This window comes from Osmia lignaria, chromosome 13 (assembly GCF_051020975.1).
Source record: "Osmia lignaria lignaria isolate PbOS001 chromosome 13, iyOsmLign1, whole genome shotgun sequence".
Taxonomy (NCBI): Eukaryota; Metazoa; Arthropoda; class Insecta; order Hymenoptera; family Megachilidae; genus Osmia; species Osmia lignaria.
Window position 1 is genome coordinate 6,319,525 of NC_135044.1, and position 18,472 is coordinate 6,337,996.

At 45.4% G+C, this 18,472-nt stretch overlaps 2 protein-coding genes across 11 annotated transcripts; one reads left to right on the forward strand and one right to left on the reverse strand.

Moving 5' to 3' along the window:
• Positions 1–122: 122 nt before the first annotated feature.
• Positions 123–16,100, reverse strand: RhoGAP19D (Rho GTPase activating protein at 19D). 10 transcript variants are annotated; one of them, XM_034319557.2, is made up of 23 exons: positions 15,123–16,099; positions 13,544–13,608; positions 12,938–13,141; positions 10,558–12,844; positions 10,280–10,366; positions 9,755–10,006; positions 9,607–9,675; positions 9,419–9,536; positions 9,071–9,178; positions 8,463–8,565; positions 8,210–8,293; positions 7,924–8,136; positions 7,668–7,854; positions 7,426–7,571; positions 7,166–7,330; positions 6,706–7,086; positions 6,502–6,646; positions 6,299–6,423; positions 5,225–6,232; positions 4,996–5,140; positions 3,424–3,654; positions 2,117–2,406; positions 123–2,036 (listed from the first exon to the last, which is right to left on the reverse strand). In XM_034319557.2, exons 1-23 carry the CDS (start codon positions 15,214–15,216, stop codon positions 1,095–1,097), a joined length of 7,449 nt encoding a protein of 2,482 aa, XP_034175448.2. In that variant the 5' UTR covers positions 15,217–16,099; the 3' UTR covers positions 123–1,094. The 10 variants fall into 10 exon arrangements, 8 of the variants coding, with proteins under 8 accessions (XP_034175448.2, XP_034175446.2, XP_034175444.2 ...); XM_034319555.2 differs by having other exon boundaries at positions 4,996–5,125; positions 7,426–7,854; positions 15,123–16,100; XM_034319553.2 differs by having other exon boundaries at positions 7,426–7,854.
• A 391-nt stretch (positions 16,101–16,491) lies between these two features.
• Positions 16,492–18,057, forward strand: LOC117602065 (uncharacterized). Its single transcript, XM_034319582.2, has 4 exons — positions 16,492–16,872; positions 16,964–17,172; positions 17,241–17,388; positions 17,480–18,057. The coding sequence occupies exons 2-4, from the start codon at positions 17,028–17,030 to the stop codon at positions 17,943–17,945; spliced, it is 759 nt and encodes a 252-aa protein (XP_034175473.1). The 5' UTR covers positions 16,492–16,872; positions 16,964–17,027; the 3' UTR covers positions 17,946–18,057.
• The last annotated feature ends 415 nt before the right edge of the window (positions 18,058–18,472 follow it).

Consider the following 18,472-nt stretch of genomic DNA (forward strand, 5'->3'; position numbering starts at 1 on the left):
GCTCGGAAAATTTGAAATTTATTAAACAATCATTTCAATAATTTTTCAGTCTTGTTAATTACAGAGAATTAAAACTGCGGCTTTTGACAGTTCTTTTAAATTAGCAATATATAAGATTTATTTACAAACTGTAGCGTAGTCTCCGTACAATAAGGGTAATAGAGAAAGATAGAGAATTCCTTGATAGCGGAATCTTGATACATTTAATAAATAACAGTATATCACGATTGTTATGGATTTAAAATAAATACTGTTCTACCGTCGGCCTATAATTTCATTCCTTTACGTGCATAATTCCTTATTTACAAATGTAAGAAAATCGATTGTCAGGCTGACGACGAAACGCCTTGCTTTTGTACGATTCGACGGTTACCTCGATCATCAGCGATGCGCGACGACACGTTACATGCGTAAACGCGTTTAACCACGCGATTATTCAACTATAAAGCGAATATCGGTCGTGTAAAGCGTATAAAGTATAAACACAATCGATATGATCGAAAAATGAATAAAGAAAAACGGAACGGGCATAGTTCCCAGAACGAGAAGCAGCAACGCGTTGCTCGAACCCTTGCGTTGCTATTCTATCAAATGTATGTGCCCTAACATATACGAACAATAAACACGTTAAAACATTGAACGCTAAACGTTAAGCGTTAAACGTTAAACGTTGAACGTTAAATATAAAACGTCGTCGATCGAAAAGACCGACGCGAATCGCACAGCCACTGCGTCCGACCGAATGCAAAACTACGCGAACGTTTGTCCTATGTAATCAATTATTAAAAAGTACAAAGTACTCTGCGCGTTAGACGCGCGTTCAAGGCTAACGATATCTCAATCGCGAATGTTGAACAACCTATGAACCTGTTATATACAAAAAATTGCACACGATTACGATTACGATTCGCAAGTAGTATACGTAATGCAAATAATTGACAATCGAGTAAAATCGCTGCGATAGAAAATGCTTAATGGAAGGAAAAGAGGCATTTGTAGGGCGTTCTCGAGGCTCGAAAAACGAGGCAAGGAACGATCCTTTCGTTTATGTACTTTCATATAATATCCTTGTTACCGTTCAACATGGACGCACGTTATACGTGACTTTCGAGCGGTACTTTATACACTTTGGAAGGCAAACTGGTATCCGGTAAAGACTGCGGTCGAGCGTTAGTTACGTTGAAGACGACGTTGCTCGGTCCACGAAAGCTAACTTCAATGAGAAAACTGGCATCGGTGAGACCGATACGAGCGGTGCTCAGATCAGGCGAACTCGTTCTCAGTTGACTCTTCTTCGGTCTGTACTCGTTTTTAACTACCCTCTCGGCTTCCACTTGAAGCTTATTGTCTAACCAATGAACCTTATCAAAGTCCTTGGTACCGCCTACGGTGTGCCTGCGTTTGATCGACCGTTCAGGCATACCGTTCTTCCGCTTCAATTTCGTCGCGCTATCCTTCCTAACCGATTGCCGTCTCTTGCTGATGTTACACTCGGTCTTTTCCGTTTTCGTCAGCGACTCTGACCGCTTCAGCTTACTGTTCGGAGAATCCGATCTTTCCGAGTGTTTGTTCAAACTTTCGGATCGTTTCAGTTTACCGTTGGTAGGCGAGCACAATCTCTCGACGGAGTGCTTATTCAAACTCTCGGACCTCTTCAATTTGGAGCAAGCGTTCTCGGACCTTTTGTTCAAGGATTCCGATCTTTTCAATCGGGATCGTACCTCGAAGTTCGTCATACTCTCGAATTTCTCCAGTTTGTTCGAGTAATTGGATTCGAGGAGATCGTGGCGAAAATCTTTCGCAAGTTCGCCAGGTTTATCGGTCTGCGTCGACACAGGTGTCGCTTCCCTTTCGATCCTGCAGCATTCTTGCGTCTCGTTCGTTATCGAATCCGGCTCGATCGTTTCTTTGCTCGTATCAATTTTCCTTCGAACCACAGCGCTACGATCGTTGTCCGGCACGTTCTCCTCCGATTGATCGACGTTCCTGCTGTTCTCCGCTGCTACCGACGAATCTGTATCCTTTTCCGGAGCGTCCTACGAGCGAAATGAACATACTTCTTTGATAGAGAAAAATCCATGAAAGTACAGAGAAACAATCGGGAGGAAATACTTGCATTTTTTTGACGAATCGGTTGATACTTGTCGACGGATGATTTATGAAGGCTCGGATCCCGATAAGTTTCGATCGAACTAGATTGAACACCTGCCGTTGTTGTTTTCCGTTCGTCCGATTCTTTCGGCGATTCACCTGCGACGATTCGCAGGTTTCGGGACACCGTGTTATCATCGTCGCTAAAAGATACACTCTCTGAAGCAGAGCCACGCTCCGTCTGGCTCGATGAATTCAGCAAAGATCTCCATTTGCGGTCGAAAGTGGTCGTCAAACTGGTCAAAAGATCGCTACCTGTAATACAACAAGATCCTTTTAATCCATACGCATCGGCCTGTCCGTCTGGTTGTTAGTGAATAAAATTGAAAGCGAACGAACGATTCAACCAGAGGCGTACAAAGCATCGTAAACATCACATATGTATGGTAGACGATTGTTTTTTCGAGGAAAAAGAAAACTCTGTAAGTCGCTCGCTCGGCGGCAAACACGCGTTACAATTTTCAATGACGCGCGACAACGATTTTTACACGGGTATGTTCGTTAAACCGATAACGCTTGCTCGTAAGTTCACATTTTAAGGCCATAACACACAGCACTTAACACACGCTTAACATCCTACCGTTCGTATTTGTTCTTTCTCTTCCTCTCGTTACTCGCCATTCAACTGCGATCTCGATCTCGTTCTCGATCGGCGACACAACGCGCGTTCAATGGTCCGCGTTTATTTTACATATAAATAAACCTGAATGAAAAGTAACGAGGAGTAGGAACCTTAACGAGGCGACAGAAAAAGCTGGCAAGCACGAGACGCGTTAAGCGACGTATCTCGAACAGAGAAGATACTCTATGAGGGATAAGCGTACGACAAAGAGCCGATCGTCGAAGAACGATTTAATGGTATCAAGTGTGTGGTAAAGAGGGATAAAGCGACAGAAGGACGATTAAAATATCGTCTGAACGTGCGCGGGCGGTGGGTTGCGTGCGTAAACGCAAATGGAAATAAAAAGTGAAAAAAATAAAAGCCATTCGTGCGAGCCAGTCTTAGTCGAGCAGTTTTGCGACTTGATATTTCGAATCGGCAGGCCAACTGATTTACCTCGAAGGAATTTGTTTAAAGTCTTGGAAGAGAATCCGGCCCCTGAGCCCGACGTGCCTCGCGGTGATCGCACGCCGGCCTCGTTAGGCTCGTAGGGCTCGGACAGTCGGAAGAGTTCGGAGGGCTCCGAGGCCGGCACTCTCGAACAGGGTGCGATGGGTGTCGACGAAGGTCGCGCGACATCGTTGTCGGCTGCGTCTGCGTCTGATACTGACCCTGGCACTTGTATTCGTCCTGGCATCGACATTGCCACGGACATTGGCATTGGCATTGACATTGGCATTGGCATTGGTATTGGCATCGGCATTGATATTGGCATTGACATTGGTATTGGCATCGGCATCGGCGACGGACCCGGCGGTGTCTTCGAGGGAGGGCCAGTGGGGCTTGCGGTACCGTGTAGGTGAGACGATATATACCACCAGAAACTGGGATTTGCCGTTTGCCTAAGTGTTCAACGCATTCGCAATCGTCATAATCGACACCCCGTCGAAACAAACAGGTAGAGGTAGACAGACAGACAGATAGACAGAGAAAGTAAACGCGTACTAATCAATTTTCTACAGGCGACGATAACGAACCAGTGAGAATCGATAAACCGATAAAAGCGTGTCCCTTGCCTCCCTTCGTCCCTCTTCGTCTAACGAACGAATAGTTAACAAACGACTATCATACAGGTTACATCCTGCTGAACTTTCACCTTTCACATGAGATTTATCGCTTGAGGAACGAGCAGGAGGCAAGACGGCTTTTACGACAAGAGCGACAAGACCAGAAGCGAGCAGTCAAGCACGCATGCAGTCAAGCTGGCCGCCTAATCCATTTGTACAATATACTATGTATACTTGTATACCGACGCGACGAAGAGTCCAACTATATCGTACACAGTATACGTTTTCGCATCATCGTCCAGAGAGCGCATGCAAATCGAGTGCAATCGGTTTTTAGCTTCCTGCGTTAAGAATTCCGTCGGGTATGCGCCAGTATGCGACCAGTTATTACATTAGATAAACATCTAAACAATTGAAAAACATATAAATCGATAAGAAAGCTGCGAATAAACGTCGTTACAAATTATTTTTCATCGCAAACATCGCGATCAATCCTTTCTATCTTTGTACAAATATACGCGAGGCTACAAAAATACGATAAATAAACTGATAACAATGTGCTTTGATCTAGATCGTATGCAGTGTGCTCAGCGTTCTATACTGAAACTTTCTTATTAGCAACTTATTGCCCGATAATACAGCGAAAACGATAAAGCAAACGAAAGAAACAGGAAGAAAGAAATCAAAGAACAAAGTAAAGTAAAGTGTACGTTAATCGAACTAGAAATCGAACGAAATATATAATCATACGCATCTATCGTACATCCGACAATGGTTTCAAATAAAATAGATCGTTCCGAAAATAACAAAGAACGAACGAAGAGTACCTAGAAAGCTTTTTGTTAATGGTCAGAATCTTCTGAGTCCACTGTAGAAAACAAGATCCGGCTACACTCACCGATCGTCAGAAGCGACGTTATAAAGAGAGAAATATAAACAGCATAAATATATGTATATATATATATATATGTATATGTACAGAGAGAGAGAAAAAATAAACGTAGAATAAAGTCGCGCGTGCTTGGTAATAATCTTATTTCGCAAGCTCGAAGAAAATCGCAACTTTCAATTTCTCCGCTCTCAATTTTTTCTTTCGCTTTTTCTTTCCTTGACAAATATCGATTATCGAGCTATACGTACGCGTTATTCGAAAAACGTCGAAACGTTGATACTAACCATCGTCCGAAACATCGCTGGAAACGGGTTTTCGATGTTGGCTGCTCGGTGAAATGGAAGATCGGGAAACGTCGTGCGTTTCGTGCAACGAGTCCAAGCTACCGTAACGAACGGGTGATAACGTCGTCGGCTGTTCCGTTACCGGCTGTAAACGTTGCAAAAAGAAGAATGAAAGAAAAAAAGGAAGTGAAATATTTCACTTCCCGTTGGTTCGTTACCGCTGTCTTACCTCTGCGTCGGTCTTCATTTTCTTGACAAAGTTATTGGCAACCGTGTCCGAGGATATTATCGCGACAGGTTCGTCCGTGAATCGCGAGACTCTTCTGCCTGTTGTGGGTTGTTGTTGGACAGCTATGGAGAGAGGTGGAATACGAGAGGCAGGTCGAGACGCCATGTCGAGGAAAGATTTGTCAGCGGGCCTGTCGTTGATTGCGGAAAGACGATGGTAATTTGGCGTGACGGTAGTATCGACTATACTATCCAGTAGATCGTCATTCTCCATTTCACGTTTCGCCAATTGCCATTCCATCTCTATTCTTCGCCGTTCTTCCTCCCTTTTCTCAGCTTCCCGCCTCTGTCGATTCTGATCCCTTTGCAGCATCGCCTTCGTTTCTTGCTCGAATCTTCGTATACGTTCTTGGGTAGTCGCGCTCAATCCGGCGTACGTTCTTATAGCCACCTCGTCGTTGCTCTGCTTAGTGTCGTTCGAGGCGCTCGAAAGCGTCGAATTCGCGTCGAAGAAGCTCAGGCCAGTCTCGCTAGAGAGTCGGGACGACGACTCGGAAGCCGACGAGACGGCCGAGCGACGAACGGGTTGAATCGTTGATTCGATCGATTCGACCGAAGGATTTAAATATTTTCTCTCGTCGTTGCTGTTCTCCGCATTGTTGTCCGTCTTACCGACGCGATCCGTCCTTGTTATCCCATTACCACCGTCGCCACCGTTTCCATCATTTCCACCGCAGTCTCCATCGCCTCCACCATCGCCACCACCTACGCCATCGTCCCCACGGTCGTCACCACCAGTGGTTTCACCGCCACCGCTTCCATCACCGCTGGTCTCGTTCGCGCGATTTACGATCGCAGCCGTGTCAATCGTTGGAGAACGATCGATCGAACGATTCGACTGATTATTATTCTCGTGCATCATGACCATCATGCTCACAGAACAATGTCGTTCGTTCAACGCCATGCTTTGTCGATTTGGTAAATTTTCTATTTCCTGCTTCGTTCTCAACTGTACGAAATAGACACTAAGAGTAATATTTGAACGAAAGAACGGTAAAAAAATTTTCGTACAAACCTTTTCGACTTCATGATTTTCGTTGTCCGTCTCGTCTTGGACTTTCCTTCTTCTTTGTATCTTACGATTAGCGGCTGATATGATGGACGATACGATATCCTTGGCGGACGCCATTTCTCGTACCCCTATTTCGTTGAAATTCCAACGAAAATTGTGAGAAATAATAGAACGATGAAAGTAACTGTAAGGTTAACAAATCGTACCTTCTACTTTCTGAATGTTGTTTAACAACAGGTTATGGTTATTACTAGAGGTTGCCTCGATTTCACTGGTGTCGGCAGGAAGACTGAGATTAACGCTCAGCCTGCTTAAATCGTCTAAATCATCGTCGGAGAAGAACCAGTCGACCTATAGCATAATGAGAGTATGTACAATTTCTTCGTGGGTATCGTTAAGAAAATACATACGTTGTTCAGTAAACTTTCGACTATGCGACACTGATGCGACATATCGGTGACCATAGTGACCATATTGTCCCTGGAACCACTGGCTCGTACCAACGTAGGACCAAACACAATAGCCAAGTTCTTCGCTTCCATTTTATTAATCTCGCTATGCTCGACTATCTTCTTCAGATGGAACATCAAATATTTGAGAGTCTCGAAGTGATGCTCCGGAAGGTCTCTCAGCAGTTTTCTTATCGTTGTCATCCTTCTTTGCGGATCTTCCACTTTATCGGCATCGATAAACATAGGATACAATTCTGCGGTGAGCAAAGAATCAGGAAGTTGACGGAAGAAGGACTTCAAGAGAGACGATATCACGTTTACGTCGCTCCATCTGGGATCCTAATAAAACCGATACGAAGAAACATGTTTAACGAGGAAGAAAACAAGAAGATAGACAAACGCGACGAATGAACGTTACCTGAAGATTGATATTCTCGAATCCTTTGTTCACGCTGTCCGTCAAATGCGATATTGCAGCGGTATTACCGGGTACTCTGTAAATACCGATCACCTCGAGACCTCTTGCCTCGACGATGCTCGTGCACATCTCGACGATCAACGGCACGTATTCCGAGAACGAAGACTGTACGGAGGTAAATCGACGATGAATGAAAAATAACGCTCGAGATCGTTGCGAGCAAAGGGAAGTTGCGGAGAAAATATGGAATGATCACTCACCGGTGGGCATAATTCGAGCGGTACTCTGAAAGTAGCACCCTCGGGTGGTAACTGCGCGGTCGGCGAAGAAGGTGGACCCGACTGACCGTGCATTCTTCGAAGCTGTTTCGCGACCCGGCCTTTCCACGTCTTCGTCTTTGGTGAAACTAAACTTTCGATCGTTTGACTCGGTTTTCGAGTTTTATTGATCGGCGACTGACCGGTCGGTGATCTGTTTCGGAAGGAAGTCAATTTCTTGATACCTTTGTGCCCTGGGAGAGGGCTCAACCTTTGTCCACCGCTAGTTAACGCGCCACCACCGCTACCACCGTTACTCGGTATCGTTATCGAATTGGCGTTTCCGATTGTCTGACACGTCAAAGAATTGCTGGAAGGACAGGGGGTTTGCGGGACGGCTTGTTGCTTCAAAGTGCTGTTGTAAGCGACTTCCTAAAATACGAAACGCGTATGGTAACGTTAACGACAACACGGTTTTCGAACGCGCGATTTCGAACTCACCGATGGTTTCTCAGCGGCAGCGTGTTCGTGTAACGCTCGTAACCAAAGCGCCATCGACGCCGCGTCTTCGGTCTGCAGCAGAACCTCCGCGTTCGGATTCGCTAATCGTAGCACGTGTTTGCGTTTCGTGTAATCTTCAGCTATATCCACGACGGAACATCTCACATCCACGCTCTGAGCTACGTTTTCACCGTCGTTTGCTAACGAAGGACTCTAAATAATGTACAGTGGATCGTTAGTACAAAGTGTGTTCATCGAAAATCGAAAATCATGATTATCCTTATACCTGATTTTGACGATCCTTATAAAAGAAGAGTATCGGTCCACGAAGAACGCCCCACACCTGCTTCCACGAACGATCGGATGATCGCTAAAATTATACAAATTAAAATCACACACGATCCGCTAATTTTTACACCTTTTAGCAATCTACGACTGTTCTTCGGAATACCGTCGTGCTTTGATTTAAGTGAAATTTTGCGAATAAGCTCCTCTTTGCGAAAGGATAAATCTGTGAGAATGATTGTTGAATCGTTTACCTTGCCATCGAGTACAGTAAATTTCACATGCAAAGGTCCTTCTCGGTCGACTTGTCCGACATCTTTCACGATGCTGGTCGTGTCTTGATCGGTGCACGTGTTACTGTTGAACAAATAACAAATGAGAGAAAGGGAAGGGAAGAAAAGGAAAAAGAAAAGGAAAAAGAAAAGGAAAAGAAAAGTTCAATTCGTCTTTCTACAATGATGTAAAACACAATTGGCACGGGATAGCGGCACGTGTGGCGTGGATACCGTGATCAATCCGTTTCAATAATCTCCCTCGATCCAACGTTTCTCACGCGCGGTTTACTCGGATCGATGATTAAAAAAACAGAGATCCTTGATCGTAGAATCGTAATTGGTATCGACACGGTTCTACTCGCAAGAATTGAAGAAATTGGTTAGTCGGTAGAAGCGAAGCGGTTAAGTCCAGCGACGTGACAAGTTTGACAAGGTTTCATTGCGTTAATTTAATACGGCGTTAAATATGTTAAGAAACGTAATCAACGACGAGACACAGCAGCAGAAACGAGTACGGCGAAGGAACGATTTTGCGGTAAATAGAATGTAGCGTTTTCGTGCTTTCTCTCAACATGTACTATCCTCACCGATGAACGTTTCTGCTTAAGCTCGCAGACTGAGTCACTTCCTCGAAGATGCGCCGTAACGATGCGATATCGTTTGGAAACAGCGGTAGCCGCCATCTCTTATGAACGCTGAAAATACGGACGGAGGCAAAAGATGATGTATAATCGCGATAGAGAAACTGTAAACAGGGAACAAGTTCCACGTTCCATCCTAGCGGAGAGCATAGACGCGAGGAGACCGATATAATCGAAAGTACGCCAGAGAAAGTACACGAGACAGATCGCGGAGAAGAGGAGAGATACGCGCGTAGACCTAGGCAACAAGCTCGATCGTTTTCATCGACGGAACGTTGTTCGTTTCACGCTTACCTCCTCGAAGCGTGAATCGGCTCGGAATCGCTCAGTTCCAAATCGCTGTCGACGTGCATTCGTTCGCTCCACGTTGCTTTCAAGTAGGATACCCTTCTCGTGGCACGATCTTCGTCCGCTGAAAGAAAAGTCAGACAAGATGTATGAATTCTGACCTACGTAGATCTACCAGCATCCTGGCTACTTACCTATCTGTCCATTTTTCTGCCGTCTGAACACAACTCCGTTACCCTGTACCGCATTATCCGGCAGCGGACCTTAAAAGAAAAAATCATTGAACCGATTCATATTGGACAGACGATCCACGATCCGAGGGAAATTAACAGACAAACTAACCACGATCAGTTTCAATAATTTGCGCGTAAGCATCCTGCTTCCTAGACGCTTTCTCGCTGCTCTTCTCGTCGTCGAGGGTCGCGTTGCTCGCTTCGCTTTGCCTTCGTTCAGCGTCCTCTTGCCGTTGCGACCATCGACGTCTACCGGTTTGCGAACCGGCTACACTCGCCGATTCCCACGACTCCACGCTGCTGCTGCGAATCCTCGGCTGTGCGCTTTCCTCTCCATCCATCGTTCTCAAACTCGACGTCTCTGCGCAAGTTGTATAAAAGAATATCAGTCTGTTTCCGCGAGGCAGATTCGTCGTTGCTCTATGTTAGTGATTTTTACCAACTTGTAAAGAGGAAGAAAGAAAGTAAGAAGGTGAGAAAGAAAAGAAGAAAAAGAATAGATACAGGCAACGAGAGTGAAAGTAATTGTGCCTCGAGAGAACAAAGCTGCGTAACAATGAAAGAAAAAAGTAAAGCAGCACATCGGCGAACACAACACGTTTAATTGATACGGCTGACTCCGATTTCTTTCTACCTTCGATCGCACGATAGTTGGTCGGTGGTTCACAATGGATGCGACTGCTGCCTACAGGAATTACTCTGTTTCCCTTTAATCCGTTACCTAAATATTCACAGTGGCGCATTAAGGACATCGTGTTCCAAAGTTGTCTGGTTACTCGATTAAACCTTACTTTTACTCGATACGGAGAAAGTGAACGCGAAAGATTAAGTAGAAACGAACGATAAACAATGAACAATGAATGATATACATATAAAATACGAGGTCGTACGAGAGAAAATAGAGAAACTTACCAGTGTCCAAGGACTTGGTCTCCCTGGACGAGATCGGTAATCTTCTCGGCTCTTGAGCTTCCGCTTTCGATTCGAACTCCCGTTTCCGTACCGCTACGTTCGGCACGCTACGTTTGTTCGACAATCGCGACAATTCACTCTTGTAGAGGTTCGTTCGATCGCCGGTCGGTTCGTCGTCGTCGCTCATTAAACGGCCCGATTCGAACTGTTTCGCTCGTCGCGATACGATCTGCAACCCTTGAGGCAGCGCTGGAAACTTGTCGTTAGCCTTTTTATCGGGTCCTGGCGAAGAGGGAAGAGAGGAAGTGCCGTTCTTCGCGTCCGTCGATTGCCGAGATTCACCCGTGAATAAAACTCCGCTGCTCGCGATGTTCTCCTGTATCTTCGATAAAGTACCGATAAAGTTGTTCGATTTACCGCCACCCCTGTGCGTTTGTTGCTGCTGTTGTCTGTCGGGTAAGTCTTTCCATTCGGTGGCATCCCGATGATCGTCGTAAACGGACGGGGCGTAGAGTCGATCGGTCGATGTTTGTTCGCAAGGACGATCCAACGAGCGAGTCACTCCACTGAAAGCTTCGTCGGTTTGATTATTTCGGGGATCGATCAAGTAATCGATCTCGCCGGACGCGTTACTTCCAAACCTTTGGACGTTCTGATTGGAACAACCGAGTCCGGTGCTCTTGTTCGACGATTCTTTCCCAGAAAGGTTTCTACCTTGGCCGACCCTCGAATTGGACGAGTGTTGTTGATCCTGTTTCAGATCGTTCGGCGGCCAGATCTGCCTCTGAAGTTTCTGCGGCCTCGCGTAAAATTCACGCGGAATCGCGGCAGCGGAACTGTCGTTTCGAATCGGAGGCTCGGCTTTCTCGTCGGGTAGAAACCAACCGATCGGATGGCTCGGTCTTCGCAGAAATTCTTCTTTCTGTTCGAAACTCTTACGAAGCCTGGTCATGATGACGGAGTCGTCGATGCTCGAACCGGCGATACTAAGATCGTTTCCGGTATCGTTTCTGTAACCGCTCGAGTGTCCGCTGCTACTCTCGTTTCTGCTTCCGTTCGTTTCGTTCCCGTGAACCGCGCGATCGTTGGCGGGCACAGGTGAAGAATCCCTACGGGAATCGATGCTGAACCTCGAATTGTGATCGCAGGATCTAAGCGCATCCGTGCTAGCGTAACTAGCCGAGTCGAAATTATTCAGCGTCGAACTACCGGTACTTCCTTCGCTGGCGCGACGCAAAGTCACCCTCCTCGTGGCTGAACGATAAATTGGTACTTGGGGTTCCGCCCGGGACAACGGAAATCCCGTCAAGCTCGAATATTGTTGGGGATGAGACTGATAATACTGTTGCTGTTGCTGTAGATTATGATGCTGATGATGCGGATGGTGATGATGATGATGATGGTGGGAATGATGGTGTTCTTCGGTATTGGATCGAACCGGTTCTCCGTGTCGGACACGCTCGTATATCGGATCCTTGATCCTATCGTAAATTTGATCGCTGTTCGCTCTCGAATAAAGAGACTCGCAACGGGTTCTATCGGAGGAATCGTATTTATCGGATTTCGAGATGTCCGATTGCATCGATTTGTCGCTCGCTGATTGTACAACGGACGAGTTCGAGGCATCTTTGGACGACTGTTGAACAGGTGGATTTCGCAAGGGCAGTTTCTCGTGCACCGATTGGTAGAGAGCGGCAATTTCTTGAAAAGGTTTGCGATAAGCCGCGCTTCTCGATTGTGCTTGCGACGGCGTTCGACCGTTGTTCGAACAGCGTTGTTCTTGCCTTTCTTTGGGAAATTCGTTCGACCGACAAAACGTCTCTTGATCTCGAGCTGAAAGGCAATCGTCGATCGGCTGATCCGATTCGAGGCGGGACGAGGGCGCGGGCACAGAATTCGCCGGCGTGCAAACCCAGGACTGCCTAGCTCGTGGCGACAAACCGGGAATCATGCTGATCGATCTGCGCTGCCTGTGGCTACTTCTTTCCGGTGATCGCAAACGTGGTCGTTGATTCGTTTCAGGATTGTGAGCAGTCTCGCCGAAGTATCTTTGCAGAATGTCGTCCTCTTTCGAAACGACCAGAAGTCGTAGCCAAGGATCCGCCTGTTGGATACGTTGAACTACCTTGGAGTACTGTTCGCCACGGGTCGTTTTCCCGTCCACGGACACCACTCGATCACCCATCCTGAGTCCAGCTTCGGCGGCCGGCGAATTAGCGAGTACGTGTTTCACGAATATCGTGTCCATCGGTTCGTCGATTCTCGTCCGCTCGTGTCCCGGCAACATCTAACCAAGAAAAATCATCTGTTTCTTGTCAATCGAGGTCCCCTCGATTCTCAAACGATTCCCAGCTAATTACGTGGCATGAGAAACACTTACGCAACAGGACTCGGGCGGATAAACGATGAAATGACGAAGCGTGAAACCAAAACCATCCTCGCCCCGGCGGAGTAACAAAGTTCGAGGACCCCGAGGAGGAGAATCGTCTCGTTGAACGTTTCGAGATCCCGGTGTCGTTCCTCCTCCTGATCCAGCTGAAGAAACCGTACTCGGTGCAGGTGGTGGAGGCGAACCCCGTTCTATCTGCAAGAAAATCATTCCTCGATCGTTAACCGATTTCAATCGACGATTAACAAACCATTCTCACGGATTTATTTCATCTGTCATCCACTCTTTTCTCTCTCTCTCTCTAGTTCGCTCTCACTTGTTCCGTTTCCCGATAAATGTTAACAGAAAAGAATGAAACGAGCGTTAACAGAAGAAAAGATTGTAAAACGTGTACACATAGGGAAACGCGTGAAACGATCGAGTTATTGAAAAAGCTTCGAAATAAGATCGCTAATATCGTCGGCGGTCTCGGTTTCGGTTTCGGTTTCAGTTTCCTCTCTTCCAACTCGTTTCGCCTCGAAAGCGCGTTTTCCCAGCTTCGTTCACGAAAATAAACCGAATCGAAGTTTGGCACGACGACCGTTTGGTTTTACGTACCGTGTGCGCCTGTCCAATCAACCCTTGGGAATTATTTCGGTCCTCAGCCATTGTGCCGTCTCCTCCTGAAAACAACCGATAATTTAATATACACCAGACGAAACGTTCGATCGATCCATCTTACGCGATTCGAACGCGGTCGGTATCAAGGATCGTTTACCGAGATCGAGATCGAGATCGGGATCCGTTTCGATTCGTTGCGATTGCTCGATTTTCTCGACGATGCTACGTCACGGAACCGATCCACCGCTACCGATCGAGAAGCTTCGTTTCGCTTAGCGATTATTTCAATATATTTACAAGAATTACGATGCCATGCAGTCGTATCGAGTTCCCTCCTTTCTCGGTTACTTCTGTATGTACGTTCTACATATGTACGTACACCGTGTTCTACCGATGCGTTAACACACGATACGCACGCACGTGTACATCGGAACCTAACCGAACGAACCACCATTCTACTTTCTCTGTAACGCGACATACTTTCTTGCTATAATTTTTCACCACTCGAAACTATATTCGACGAAATTCCGCGCTCTTTCCATTGCGTTATGAAATTAATTAAGAAAGTTTGAAGAAAAAACGCACCGAACCTAGGATATTTTATTACGATCGTTTCTCCGTTAATTTCACTAGCGATACTTTAAACGCGTGTCGCGGCTGGTTTAATCAAAGAAAACCGTACGAGCGATCGATAACCGTTACAAACAAACGTTCAATGATAAACGAACATTGTCAATATTATACGTTCGCTTCGCCTTCGTCTTTGTCTTCCTCTTCGTTTTCCTCATAATCTGTCACCTTATCCCGGCTCGTGTTTGAATAAAAGGAAAATGGGAAGCAAGTGTAAGTAAGTAAACGATACGATTTCTTTTCAATTATTACGCGGCCAAGCAAAACGATTGCACGCGCTCGCAATTCCTACGCATAATAGAGACTCTTTTCAAACAGATATCTAAATATACGCGGCGGCGCAGGTCTAGTATTCCGTATCGCGGTTACCAAAATATCAGTTACTCTTTTAACCTTTTCCGTTTTCTCCGTTGCTCGTCGAGCGCGTTTATAAATGCCGCGCTTTCCAACATTTTCTCTTTCTTTATCATGCTACATTAATCCGGAGGGAAAAATCAATTTCACCTTTCCTTCTCTGCCGGAAAAGGTATCTATGGATTAGTGGTACCGATAAAGGAATCAGAATCGTTCTATTTAACTTATCGATAACCAAGATCGACGAGATAACGATATGATTAAAAACGATAATATACGATTAAAAAAAACGGAAAGTAAAAAACTCTTTTCTTTTATTTTCCATTTAAACGGGCTTCTTGTTATTCTTCGCCTTGGGGAAAAAAAGGAAAACAGTGTTATAAAGGTTGCAAAATAAGCCTTCTACTGTAAATAAAATCGCGATACCGAAGATAACGGGTAAGGAGGGAATAAAAAGGAGACTGCACATGTTTGAAACATCAACGTCGAATCGAATATTCGCGGGCATGCAAATAAAAGAGATGAAAGAGAGAGAGAGAATGAACGAGGGACGAGGAGGAGGAGGAGTTCCAGCCACATTAGGAGTACACACCTCTAGTAGGAAGTGTCGCGCATCGAGTGCTCGCAGCGCCTCCGTCGTTGTCCCTTGGTTGCTCGTGATACGGCGATATGTTGGCTCGTTTCATGAATTTCAATTTCCTCCGTCCTGTCAAAATGATCGGTCGCGCGGCAATGGATCTGAGGTTACGAATCCAGCTGAGGAACGTATCCAGTCAATGCATACTTGGCAGAACACTGTTTACAAGAGACGTCGTTGCGGTCGACGACGAAAGCCGTTCCCGAAGGCGCAATCCTCTTCGATGTTCCATTTTCCAAGCTATCCCTTCTAGAAACGCGTATCTCGACGAACGCATGACTCGCAATCGGGAGCGAACAGATTCGGACGATTCGTGCACACGGCACAATGCACGCGTTCGACTTTTTTTCACCCACCGTTGACCGACCACCTTCTCTTCTCTTCGGTCGGTTCACGGTTTGAGAATAGATAGGCGGTCGACGCGACGGTCGTCCGTCTTCCAGAAGCGCGACTCGTGTCAATCGAATCGACGCTTCGATTCACCCGAACGATAGGTTAACTCGGAAACCTTCGACCGAGTCATCTTCATCGATCGCATGCTCTACCAGTTTCGTCGAACGAAATAACACGCCGTTCGATCGGTTGAACAAATTTCACAGTTCTTCAAACGAAACCGATACTTAACGTTCACGGTACAACACGATACGGATATGATACGATACGATACGATACGATACACCACACGACACGGTATAGTAATATGGCTGCCTAACAGAATCGAACATACCGACGGTCCTCCACTCTGCAAGGATAATCGGTGAAAGTCGAACAAAAGTATTCTTCCCTGTGAATCGCCACAGTTTTGCAGGTTTTCGAACCTTTTAATTTTCACCGATTGGAAAAGTGTCACGAAACGCCACTTTCGTGCCCGCCATTACTCCGAACGGTCTTCCTTTCTGCCCATATCCCTCCCTTCTTTCGTAGTCTTTCCTTTTCTTTCTAACACGACCGATTCTCACCGCCCCACCTCATTCGCGCTCTGTCTTTCCCTCCCGCCCTTCTGCTGCACTCGTCCACTTTTGCCCCTACCTGTCTAGCCATTGAAAAGTACGCGAGGCGACATCTATCGACGAAGCGCCCAAACTAGTTCCCAAATCCTCTCGATCGATAATATCGTTTTCTATCGTATCCATCTTGCTCTTATCAAATATCGATAACACAGAAACCTGAATTGCTAAAAGTGTGTATTCTTGCTTATGAAAGCGTTAAAAATATCTCTGCATGACCGTATCTAAATGCAGTCAATTTTAAACATTATATTTTTTGATCAAAGTAATCTATTGGTTGATTTTTGTATACAAAATTTTATACAAAATTATCTGCAATATTCAGGGTATAATTAGATATTCATTTCACAACAATAACAAACAAATTATGATAACCTAGGTTGGTTCGAAGTTCAGTAAAACTATATACGCCTCTGGAAATGGCAGACGCGAGACGACATGATGTTTTGTCGGTGACGCGACAACTTTCTGTTATCGAACTGCTAGGGTGTTGCATTTTACGCGTTGTGTCGTGGTGCCACGATTATTGTTCAATATCCAAAAACTACGACAATCGATCTAAAGTAAACTGCAGTACACGTGAAAGTAATACGAATTGAAAGATCGTTGCAATCAGCGCGTGTCTGCGAACCTACAATGACACCAACGTCGTGACGCAGACACTGCAGCAACAAACGTAAACTAGCAGCTAGTTCAAAGTAACGTAAACATGATGCTCCCAGTAATTTAGTTTTTAATAATTAACGATGATTAAAACATATGAAAAACAATTATTTACAAATATTTCAGGTTTCTATTTTTACATAGAACGTCGCGTAACTGAAACATCCATTTATAAATTAAAAAGAAAAAAATGCACGAGACAAGAGATTACATAAATTTAGTGCTAACGGTTAAAAAGTATCCGGTATTGTACGATCTCAGTTGTAACGATTACCACAATAGAATTGTACGAAATAAAATGTGGAAAGCAGTGGCGCAAGAAGTGAATGCTACTGGTAAGAATCTTTCCAAATTCAAATGTATCATAAAAATATATGTTTATACGCGCACGTTTTCCTCGTAGCAGCCGAATGCAAAGACAAATGGAAAAATCTGCGTGCCAGTTACAGTAGGCACTTGAGACATAAAATCACGGGAAATTCCAAGTCCAAGAAACCATATTACATGGCTAGTTACATGGACTTCCTCCTTCCCTATAGTAAAGCTGGCAGGTGACTGTGAATTGGTAACGCGGTCACGCGATCCCTCGTCTGTTTAAGGACGATCGCCATCCGGCTAGGTTTTATCTTCTTGTACTTTCAGACAAGACAATTCAAACGAGGAAGGTACTGTAACACAGGAGGGTTGGAACGACGAAGAGGTCGCCTCGGACGCATCATCTAACTACGAAAAATCAAGCAAGTGTGATCAAAAAATTCCACTGTCAGATAGAGATACCGATACGAGGAACGAAGAGCATGCGTTCTCGCGAAACAATGCGATTACATTCGCGAACGATAAATTACTGACACAAAGGTCACCCGATAATTATCTTCTAAGCAATAGGCAAGAACTCGACGAGTCGATCAGCGATCCTGACTGGTTGTTCTTGAAAAGCATATTGCCAGATATTCATCAGATGACCGGTCCAGAGAAAAGGACCTTTAAGGTATCCGTGTTGAGTCTGATCGTCAAGATATTAAATGAAAGGGAATCTATAGGGACATCTATAGAAAACGAAAATCCTAATTCTGTGATGGAAAGTCAAAAAGATGAAGAGGGAGATTGATTTTGAAAATCAAGGAATCACCGCCCTTGGTCACCCACACTACGCTTTTTGGGAATCATCCCCACTTCTGACACCAATTGTAAAATGGCGGCGTTTGTGTCTTAGGAATCACCACCGTCCAACTAACTATAGAGACTCGTCAGGGGGACTGACCCCGGTTCAGTTGTAACGATTACCACAATAGAATTGTATGAAATAAAATGTGAAAAGCAGTGGCACAAGAGACGACGGTCCCTGTCCCAGATGCCTGAGTCTACACCCACACAACTTCTATATATGTATATGTATACTACGCAGGCCATGATGGACCGCTTGCGAGAAAGATAAACGGCACCTTACGGCCATCACGGGAAGGCCCAAGCGTAGGGGAAACGACGCCATGTTCCGCTTAAAAATCCCCATACAGTGCGCATGCGCGCACGTGCAGCGCCTTGGTAGATAAATTGTCTTCACAGACTATACTACTTTTTCGATATAAGAAGATCCTAAGGAAAATTGTGTATTCTAATTTGTTTTTTATAAAATAA

Coding starts and splice junctions, on each gene's coding strand:
- RhoGAP19D (XM_034319553.2), bottom strand. CDS start 15,216: ATGAAACGAGCCAACATATCGCCGTATCACGAGCAACCAAGGGACAAC. Junction 10,367..10,557: donor GACCAAGTCCTTGGACACTG/GTAAGTTTCTCT, acceptor GTGAATATTTAG/GTAACGGATTAAAGGGAAAC. Junction 8,566..9,070: donor TTAAGCAGAAACGTTCATCG/GTGAGGATAGTA, acceptor TTTGTTCAACAG/TAACACGTGCACCGATCAAG.
- LOC117602065 (XM_034319582.2), top strand. CDS start 17,028: ATGCACGAGACAAGAGATTACATAAATTTAGTGCTAACGGTTAAAAAG. Junction 17,173..17,240: donor GCAAGAAGTGAATGCTACTG/GTAAGAATCTTT, acceptor TTTTCCTCGTAG/CAGCCGAATGCAAAGACAAA. Junction 17,389..17,479: donor CCCTATAGTAAAGCTGGCAG/GTGACTGTGAAT, acceptor TTGTACTTTCAG/ACAAGACAATTCAAACGAGG.